General features: G+C 55.2%; 3 protein-coding genes across 3 annotated transcripts; 1 reads left to right on the forward strand and 2 right to left on the reverse strand.

Moving 5' to 3' along the window:
• Nucleotides 1-243: 243 nt before the first annotated feature.
• K437DRAFT_295735 (uncharacterized protein) lies at nucleotides 244-3,907 on the forward strand (the record flags this gene model as incomplete). Its single annotated transcript, XM_013386061.1, has 3 exons — nucleotides 244-590; nucleotides 667-829; nucleotides 918-3,907. Exons 1-3 carry the CDS (start codon nucleotides 375-377, stop codon nucleotides 3,905-3,907), a joined length of 3,369 nt encoding a protein of 1,122 aa, XP_013241515.1. The 5' UTR covers nucleotides 244-374.
• On the reverse strand, nucleotides 3,888-5,131 carry K437DRAFT_295736 (S-adenosyl-L-methionine-dependent methyltransferase). Its single transcript, XM_013386062.1, has 3 exons — nucleotides 4,964-5,131; nucleotides 4,612-4,890; nucleotides 3,888-4,540 (listed from the first exon to the last, which is right to left on the reverse strand). The coding sequence occupies exons 1-3, from the start codon at nucleotides 5,035-5,037 to the stop codon at nucleotides 3,988-3,990; spliced, it is 906 nt and encodes a 301-aa protein (XP_013241516.1). The 5' UTR covers nucleotides 5,038-5,131; the 3' UTR covers nucleotides 3,888-3,987.
• A 587-nt stretch (nucleotides 5,132-5,718) lies between these two features.
• On the reverse strand, nucleotides 5,719-9,412 carry K437DRAFT_258487 (uncharacterized protein). Its single transcript, XM_013386063.1, has 2 exons — nucleotides 9,020-9,412; nucleotides 5,719-8,930 (listed from the first exon to the last, which is right to left on the reverse strand). Exons 1-2 carry the CDS (start codon nucleotides 9,224-9,226, stop codon nucleotides 6,102-6,104), a joined length of 3,036 nt encoding a protein of 1,011 aa, XP_013241517.1. The 5' UTR covers nucleotides 9,227-9,412; the 3' UTR covers nucleotides 5,719-6,101.
• Nucleotides 9,413-9,561: the final 149 nt, after the last annotated feature.

Raw genomic sequence — 9,561 nt, forward strand, 5'->3', positions numbered from 1 at the left:
GAAGACGAAGCAACTTGTGCCCAGGTTGTGTTTCGTACTTGGAAGAGTGTAGCGGAACGTGGTTGAAGGGCTTGTCAAGGTACGAAGAAGCAACAACTTATGGTACGAAAATCAACACCCGTTCATACCGAGCACGAGACGTCGGCAGTCGGAAGTCGGAACACCATCGCAGGGCCGTCACTCACCCATTCACAACCTGCTGGTGCTTTCCCTTTGGAATCGATCGCCATTCGCGCTCATGGCCATTTTGATCGGATGGCAGGTGATTCCATCATTAGCAAGGCGCACAGCTAGAAAAAGGGAGCGTACTGGACGGCAGCCTATAGGCTTTACAGCTGTCATAAGTCTGCCGTACCTAAAATTCTGCCACAACGATGGACTACTTCAGCAAGCTGGCGCGCCGCATGAGCGGGCAGCCAGAGTCAAGTCGCAGCCGATCATCTGGCGGCGGCGGCGACAACAGCAGCAGCGCCACATATGGGCTCGCCAGCAGCTCCAGAAGCGTCTTGGGAACAGCGATAGCGGGTAAACGGCGGGAGCGCCAGCAAGACGCCATGTCTACCTTTATGCGAAATTGGGAGATGATCAAAGTGAGCAGGGGCTGCGGGATCGTGCCCAAAAGCGCTCAGGCGGACTCGCTCATATCTCGTCGTTTCCTCTTACAAGCTTGGGCTCGAAACTCCGGACCAACGGTCGCTACATTACGGAATCGCTCGCACAGACCTTGCGCAACGGATACAAGCCCTGACGGACAGCATGGTCTTTGAGCACAACCGTATCGACGAGGACAGCACGGGGTCTTGCATGGAATACGTACTCCGAGCTGATGGTTCGTTCACATCGAAGCTCGGGATCCGGTCGATGGCCTTTTATGGCCCCAGCTGAACTTCTCTTCTCTCCTACTTCGCTTACGCCAGTCTTAGGGACACTCGTCCAGCTGAGTGAAGACGACAAACCTGCCGGTATCAAAAAGGAGGTGATCCGCGCATTCGCGAACCTGACTATTCTTCTCGATGAACGCTTTCTCTACCGTCAGGCGGTGCACCAAGCTATTCTGAGACTCATGTCCACCTGCATCGGTGACGAGGATGAGGATGAGTTGATGGATGAAGCGGAGTGGATGCTGATGGACGAGGAGCGTGCGTCTGCACGCTTTGCGAAGAGTGCAGGCGTCCAAGGGCAGGACTACGAGGAGGATCTGGTGGACTTGCTTTGTCACATCTGCAGCCGAGTGCGGAACGCGCCAGAGCTTTTGAGCATCTTTTTGAAGCCAAAGAGGGTCAATGGAGAAGCTCGGAATCAGGAGGTTCCCATCCGGCCACCCTCGCCTGCTGGGTCCGACTCGTCCGCTTCAACATTGCGTGCAGGACAGACGTCGCGGGGCGATACATCACCTCAGAATGGTGCCCGAGCACAGTCACAGTCTCCGTCAGTACCAGCGAAAGAAGAGATACCGGCGGCATTCGACTTCCCCATCTTCACTTACCTGCTTCGCTTCATTCATCGTGAAGGCAAGATTGGTGAGGTCGCCCGAGCCGGGGCGCTCTTTTGTATCAACCTGGCCATGGGCAAGAGTGCATTTGCAAGTGCTGCCTCTTGTCGGAGCTCTCTGGGGCTTAAGGAGAAAGGTTCCGAGGATGTTACAAGGTCTGCATCTCGAGACAGGTCCGATCCCACGCTCGCCCTTGCACACATGATCTTGGAGTCTGACTTTGCGGAGGTGTTTGGCGCCAGCCTAGGCGCAGTGTACGGCCTTCTCCCTTCGAAGCTCGCCATACGGCCTCAGCTGGCATCTGACACATGTGTCGAGGGTGAGGGCACTCCGCAGACGCTAGGCATGTCCATCGGCTCTGGGCCAAAAGGTGAAAAAGAGAAGGTTGAGTTCTCGATGCAGCTCCGTGCGCAGGGCATTGAGTACAACGATTCGCCATTCGTACGAGCCCAGGTCAAGGTGCTTGAGAACCTACTTGATTTCGCGCAAGATGTGTTCGATGCAACCCTCGAAGTTACCGGTTCGAGCAGCGAGGACGATGGCAACGCTCAACAGCGCACGGAGATCGGCGAAAATATCGCGGATGCGTTGGCAAATGCGATTCGGCATTTTTTTTTACAAAACATTCTCTACCCATCAATGCTCGAATGCAGCGATGCAGACTGGAGCGCCGTAGCGGTTATGAGCTATGTCGAAGCGATATTGCTGTCCATTGAAGATTCAAGCCCACTGGCCAATGTTATCATTGGCTATCTTGCAGCAGACGATGCATCTCCAAGCAACTTGAAGCAAGAAGACAAGGTCAGGAGGCGCAAAAGCGTTGCGCTTCTGGCGGTGGAAGGGCAGCATCAGCAGAATGGCCAGCGACGCACTTCATACTTCACCGATGCTTTTGGGCGATACACCCTCAAGGACCTCATCTTAGGCCACATTACTCCATCGACCCAGCAGGATGCTCGGACTGCCGCATTGCGGCTGGCTACAACGCTATTTGAGCGGCACGGGCGCTTCGCGATCAAGCACTTGACCGTGCCTGATTTCGATGTGAACGCTACCGCTTTCCTCGCGCGTTCCAGGTCGAAGAGGCCACATGCAAGGCAGTCCAGCGCGAGGGAGCCTCTTGACGATGCCAACCTTGCCTCAGAGTGGCAAAGTGCTGAGCTGAGCAGATCAATCATGCCGGTGTCGCTGGATCAGCACTTCGTCGAGATGCGCATTTTCTTCGCTCTAATCGAGTCGATTGCGGGCTCTGCAGCTTCCAATTCTTCCTTCGGCTTTGAGCAATGCTTGTTAGATGTCGAGGATGCACTCGGGCGTGATAGTTTATTTGCCTTTGGTATGCAGACATACGCCGGTGATCATCTGCTTTCATCGGCAGGCGACAGCCTTGCACATATGCTCGATAGCCTTCGACATCACATCAAGCCTGCAGACCGCTTCTACCGCACGCTCATACAGAGCTTGGCAGGTTTCTTCACACAATCGCCAGAAGTCAACGTCGCTCTCACTGGTCTGCTCGGAGCATTGAGCCTGTGCCCGTTGCGCGCCATCGAAGGTTGGCTCGTCTTTTCGCCCGGTGCATTGAATAAAGATGCCGCACCGACACACCAATCTTCTTTACCAATCGTCCTATTCGTGCTTTATGGGCTCGCCCAGCAGGTCGATGGGATACGCAATTCAATTCCCGAGTTCGACTCTCTCCTGTCAGAACGCCGCCTTGGGCTCAACTTTGTGGACAACCTGCAAGACGCCATTGCAGTTGAACAGGATGACGAAGTCAATCTAGCTTCCCCGCGGGCAATGAAGGTCAGCTCGGATGACCAGATTGTGGACCAGCAGCAGTTTACGGGCGCTATGAAGCGGCTAAGCTCGGATAACAAACAGCGTAAGGGTGTGAAAGTGACGCGATCCCACTCGTCCGCAGAGTCGGTCAAAGTTGCTGAAGAACCTGAGGTGGCGCCGACGAAGCCACGCGAGGGATTCATGCGCTGGTTTGCAGGCAGCGGTGCACGTTCGAAAGGCACTGCGTCCACACTTGCTGAAGACAAAGAAGCCAATATCGAAAAAGCGGTTCCCTTTGCACTTCACTATGCAAAGACAGATGCGATCGAAGTGGAAATGCAGCCTGTAAAGCTTCCGCCAGGTCCTTGGTCGGCCACCGCAGTCAACGGACGCAAGCGCTTGCGGTTCGGTAGTCCGGCTGACACCCCCGACGAGGACCGAAGTGGTGACTCGCAGATATTTTACCCTGGCCAGACTAATGGAGGAGACGATGAGGTATCCAGAAGCAAAACTGCGTCACTGTCTGCCATCTTGGACAACGTCATCATTCTCCAAGAGACAATAAAGGAGCTGGCCGCCATTGTGCGAACACGCCGCAGCGTTGGCATCGACGCCGTCGCCATGCCGTTGTAGCCAATCGTCAATTGTAATATACAGTGTGCTGGTAGTATAACATTATTACACGTGCAGAGATGGTGTCCAAGGGCAAATGACTAGAACGCAGTCTTGCGCTTGCGACCAGTGTACTTGGAATCTTGCGGCACCTCTTTCCCTCGTCGCTTGTTGAGCTCTTTCTTGTGCATGATCCATTCTCGACCTTTGAGATTGGCTTTGGCTTTTGCCTTTGCCTTCTTGCTCATCTTGATTGTGTCTCTCTTGCCCTCATATTTGACGCTTCCAATACCAACGCCTTGCTCTGCTGCGGCCGCTTGCGCTTCATGCTCAGCCACGAGACCTTGCGGTAGCTCTTGCGCCTGCCTTTCTCCATTCCGACCGACCATCTCTCCGCCGACCCAAAGCACAAGGTAGAACTTCTTCGCCTTTTTGCTGTTTGGGAAATCGACAACGAGACCACCGCCAAAGCCAGCACGTGTGGCAAAGGACATAATGAATCTCGCTTGCTCGTCTGATTCGGGGTAGAATTGAAAGACAGCACGAGAGCCGCGCGAAAGGCATGCGTAGAGGGAGGTGAAAAATGTGGACAGGCGAGCGGCTGGTGAATGAGCAGTAGTGTCGGCATTGCAAAGCCATTGTAAGACAGAGATGCTAACAAAACAGATATCGAAGGGGGTCAGCAATGATGGACAGTCTTTGGTGACGAAGAGCGCACGTCTCACCTGATAGCACCATCAAAAGATCCCGCGCGAAAGCCACACCCTTGTCCAGCGTCTGCGAGCAATAGGTCCCCTTCGCAATCTCTTTCCAGTGCTACTTCCAGCATGGAGGGGCTAATATCCAGCCCGACCCACTCATGTCCTTCTTCAGTTAAGATTTCGCCTGACAAGCCCGAGCCGCAGCCAATATCGAGAAGGAGTGCAGGCTTCTTCCATTCGGGGAGACACAGGAGCTGAAGCGCTCGCTCAGTCATTTCTGACTGAATCTTTTGGATTCGAGTGCTGCCAAAGACAAATGCGAGGATCAGCATTTGCATGCAGATATACTAATCGCCGCGGACCCTCACTCGCTTACTTTGCAGTGTACTTGGCCGCTTCGGTGTCGCCATAAAACAGCTCTGGCGGCGCCAGATGTTCGGGACGACTCATGATGCCAACACTGTTCCGGTTCCCTGGTAACGAGGTCTGTGCTACTATGCAAGCGATCTATCGCTGGCGCTGCTTAGCATTATTGCGTTTAGAGGCATGCTTTGAGGATGAGGCCATTGAGAATGCCACCGCTAATATGCGTCTTGTACTGAGACCTGTGCACAATCAAGAAACCGCCAGATTTGAAGTGGAAAAGCGGAACCCGGAAGCCAATGCCGGACAGTCCAAAATCCATTGATCGAAATGAAAATAGAACGAAAAGATTTTGAATCAAACATATACTATTTCATATTTTCATATTTGTTTGGGCCACCCTGGAGAAATGGTAGCCTCGTCGGATTTAAGTTCTTCTCTGCGACTGCGCAGGAATCCCGGTGTCTCACGACGTGTGGGTTCGAGTCCCACGGGTGGCATACCTTTTACAGTTCCGCTTATTCCAAGTTCCCTTGACTTCTCGTCAAGGTCCGAGGTAATTCACTTTTTGCCTCACGTTGGTATAAGTAGCACTGCGCTTCAAGTCATATGAATTCAACATGCGGATTTCTCACGGCGTGAGAAGCCTTTTCTCCGTACAAAAGGGCGCATGAGGTTCGGCTCTCCTGCAGCCTGCAAGTCAACTTGTTGATGAGTCGACCTGCGCGGTAGATATGGACGTCACCGGGAAGGGAGTTTATGAGAACCCGAATTGCTTGTTTAGAATACAACTTGTTGTTTTTTCGCAGTCTTGCTTTCATAATAGATGGCTCACGCTAGACGATGCTATAAGTCGAATCGTCAAAGGCCCGCCCTGGCGGCTGGGCAGCGCCGGATCATCCGCGCTTAACCCTGCCTGGGGCAGCCTTCGGCATCAAGTCCCAGAACGACTTGCCTGCTCCGCTCTGATGCTCGCTCGAGCTCGAATTGCGCAAGGTATCCACCGGAGAGGCAGCAATTGACGAGCTGGGAGCCGCACGGTCGAGCTCCCGCCCGCGTGCACCACCTCGTGGCAGTGGCTTCGAAATTTTGCCGATGTAAGGGGGGAAGGATGGGAAGGTCGGTGCGGCGTCTGTAGCAGGGACACGTTGTCAGCCCAAGGGAACAATGGATAGCATTTGCGCAGCACCGTCCTCACTCTTGATCAAGTCTCCCCAGGTCGTCTGGTTGGCCTGCGCACGCTCGCAGATGGCGGTACTGGAGGCGGCTGCAGCTTCGCGCCGCAGCTTCCTCAGGATCTCGTCGATATACACAGAGGCAAAGGTCTCCAAAATCTCGCAGCCGTCCACTAGGGAGGAGCGCGGGCCATGGAATGCTTTCGCAGCGCTGAACATGTGCTTGAGATCTATCTGTAAGCGTTGTATCATATATGCGCCTGTCGCAGCTTCGTCTTCTGTCGCATCATCGTCATATGCACGTGTGCTGATTTTCTTCAAGATGTCACTGAGGTGCACAGCGCCGACACCAGAGAGAGCTTTGCGTGGTCCAGTATTGCTGGGATGAACGCGTATCGCTTCAAGGACCTGTCGCGCTAACTCATACGCTCTTCGCGCCGCTTCAATCGGACTTTTCTTAATCTCATTAGCATGAGTCTGCTCGTGCTCGTCCTTCTGTTCCCGCACTTCAGAGTCTTTGGCCGAAATTTGTTCGTCCTGCAACGCGGCAACCGGAGCCTGGCGGCCCATGAGCGCTGGGCGCTTGCGAGCCTGCCATATCCCCGTACTGTCGTGGCTGCGCTTGGTGGGAGATGGGCTGGGCTGCATGTCAGACGACGACTGGCTCTGATTGGACAGCGCCTCTGCGACCGCCATCTCGTCGGCATCTTCAATGTCGATGACAAGTTGCATTTGTGCTGCTGCATGTAACTGTGTTTGCGCTTGTTCATGCGGATGCATCTGCCTTTGCTTCTGAAGCAATGGCGAAGTCGGCCGCAGGGCAAGGTCCGCGTCCTCCATGTCCTCATTTTCGTCCTGAACATCATCGCTGCCTTTGACAAGTGGCAGCTGGAGAGGAGCAACAATCGGCGACGAAGACAGCACGATTGCAGTCTGCGGAGAGCTGCGGAAATACTCATCAACCTTCCTGCGGCGCGTACGTCGAGATGGCTTGCTTGTAGCCGACTTGAGCGCTGCCTTTTCTGCCTCCATCTCTTCCTCCTGCTCGTGCAGCGTGTCATCAGACGCAGGGATGATATCGCAGTGCATCTCCGGTGAAATAAGCTCCTGCTTCCTCCGTGCCGATGATCTGTTCTGCTGATGCTTTTGGTCCTGCTCCTGTCGATGCTGCTGGTGCTGCTGTTTTCGTCCGGTACGCGTCTTGAGCGGCGGCGGCGAGGGCGACGCGTCCTCAACGGCAGTGCTGGAAGACGCGGGCTCTACATCGGCTTCGGGTTCAATATCCTTGTCCAGAGCAGCAGCGGTAGAGAGACGCCTTGAGCGGTTGGAAAGTCGCAAATCTACCGTTGGAGCTGCTTGCTTCATCTGCTGGTCCTGCTCTTGCGGCTGTGGCTGTTCCTGTTGCTGCTCACGCTCGAGATGCGCCGCCCGCTCACGCTGCGCTTGTGCCTCCTGCTTGAGCTGTTCTTCACGCTCGCGCTCGGCCTTCTCGACCTTCTCTTCGTTGACACGCTGGCGCTCCCGCTCCCGAGCACGTGCTCGTTCTCGGGCCGCCGCCATGATATGCTGCTTTTTGTTCTCCTCGAGCCTGCGCTGCTCTTCCAAGCGTGCGCATTCTTGCTCTTGTTGTTCGCGCTCGCGTTGCAGTTGCTGCTGGCGCTGTGCGGCATATTCCTGCCGTTCTTGTGCAAGTCGCTCGCGCTTCCCCTCTTCCTCCTTGTGCGCACGCTCTCTCTCCTCTGCCTGGAGACACGCTCTCTCAGCCTCCTCCGCTTCTTCTCTCTTGCGCTCTCGCTCGTGTTCCGCTTCGCGTTCGCGCACTGCTTGGCGCTCGCGCTCACGCTTCTCCTCAAGCTCAAGCTGGCGGTGATGTGCGTGCTCTGCTTCACGCTGACGCTCCTGTTGAGCCACTTGCTCCCTTTCTGCTTCACGCTCTAGCTCCTCCTTCAGCTGCGCTTCTGCGTCCTCCCGGAGGATGCGCTCCTTTGCTTTCTGCAAGACGCGTTGCGCATGCGCCGCGCGCGCCATCGCGCTGCTGCCGATAGAGCCGGGTGCCATCGTAGCTAAGGGCAGCGTCGGTTGTACGTGCACTGGCGCCGATGCTTGAGCTTGTGCAAGGGCGGCTGGCAATGTCGCTACTGGGTCGGCAGCTGGGGAAGCAGTTGGGGCGGAAATCGGGGTATCGAACGACTTGTGAGAAGGCGATAGAGATGTGCTTAGTGAAATGGAGTTGGCGCTGGAATTTGTGCCTGCTCGCATCGAAGCGGAGGACGAAGGAGCACTGTTTCGATCGTACAGCATGCCTTTGCTCACGGGCGAGCTGGCACTGGCAACGCTAGTCGTAATGCTACCGCCGATGCCCCCGCTGGCACTTTCTTTGGTTTGTTTGGGTGAACTGCTGCCGTTGCTGCTGGCCGACCTTTGTGATGAAGACACAGAGTCAAAGTACGAGGACTCAGCAGCAGACACGCCGGCGCTGGGACTAGCAGTGCCATTGCCCTGCGCCGCTTCTTTCTTCTTCTTGTCCTCCTCCTCCACGGCAGTTTCGCAGAATCTGACTTTCCTGGTGCTGCCACAATTTAAAGCAGCGAGAGGCGTCCCCGTTGACGCGCTCGACGAAGAAGCAGGCCGCGAGCCCTTGTTGCTTGGGCTTTCGAGGTTCCACCTTGTGATGAGCAGCTCACGGTCCCGCAAAAAAGGCATAGAGTCTTCCAGGATGATGGCGCGTTCATCTGAGCCCAGTGTGATATATGGCGTGTGAGAGGTTGGAATGTTGAATAGCTTGCGCGCTTTGGCCAGCAGATCCTGGCAAAAGAAAGAATGATGCAAGAAACAGTTACAACAGTCAGCTTCGTGTCGCACCTAACCGTACAGTCTATCCTCCCAGAGCTCACTTCCAGGGTAGGAGGCAAGGCGGTGAAGAATGTGCGTGAAGTAGTGGAAGGCCCACGCAAGATAATGGAGATGGGTGGAGCAGCAACTGCAGGGACGGGTGCTGATGCACTCGTAACCAACGCGGGTGTCGTTGCAGAACTCATGACGGAAATGGCCGCAGGTATGCCCGGCGACACATCAGTACGGCTTTTGGCCGACGCAGGCATGTGGGCGGGCCAGCAAGATAGAGAAGATGGGTTGATATGTGCTTCGCAGCCGCGTATAGCGTCAATCGATGGCGTGGTGTCGCTCGGGCTGCTCCTCCAGCGGATCACTTGGCGACACGCCTAGGGTGCGTTCTCCCGGCAGTATCAGAGAGTTCTCTGCTTCTAAGCTGCTTGAACGGAATCGCCTCTGCACTGGATGGTATAGTCCATTGGGCAGCATGTGTCTGACGGATGAATGTGCAGCGGATGTGCATATATATATATATGCATTGCAGTGCTAGGGACGAGGTATGTGTGCTGAGCGACGTGTCGCGTCAGCCTGTCGCGACACGTCA

Source organism: Tilletiaria anomala, assembly GCF_000711695.1.
Source record: "Tilletiaria anomala UBC 951 chromosome Unknown K437scaffold_86, whole genome shotgun sequence".
Taxonomy (NCBI): domain Eukaryota; kingdom Fungi; phylum Basidiomycota; class Exobasidiomycetes; order Georgefischeriales; family Tilletiariaceae; genus Tilletiaria; species Tilletiaria anomala.

Excerpts from the sequence above, each read along its gene's own strand:
- K437DRAFT_295736 (XM_013386062.1), bottom strand. The coding sequence starts at position 5,037 with ATGAGTCGTCCCGAACATCTGGCGCCGCCAGAGCTGTTTTATGGCGAC. Across the intron at positions 4,891-4,963 it reads GCGGCCAAGTACACTGCAAA|CACTCGAATCCAAAAGATTC; the intron begins GTAAGCGAGTGA and ends TGTCTTTGGCAG. Across the intron at positions 4,541-4,611 it reads TCTTTTGATGGTGCTATCAG|CATCTCTGTCTTACAATGGC; the intron begins GTGAGACGTGCG and ends CTGTTTTGTTAG.
- K437DRAFT_258487 (XM_013386063.1), bottom strand. The coding sequence starts at position 9,226 with ATGCCTGCGTCGGCCAAAAGCCGTACTGATGTGTCGCCGGGCATACCT. Across the intron at positions 8,931-9,019 it reads CCTTGCCTCCTACCCTGGAA|GATCTGCTGGCCAAAGCGCG; the intron begins GTGAGCTCTGGG and ends TTCTTTTGCCAG.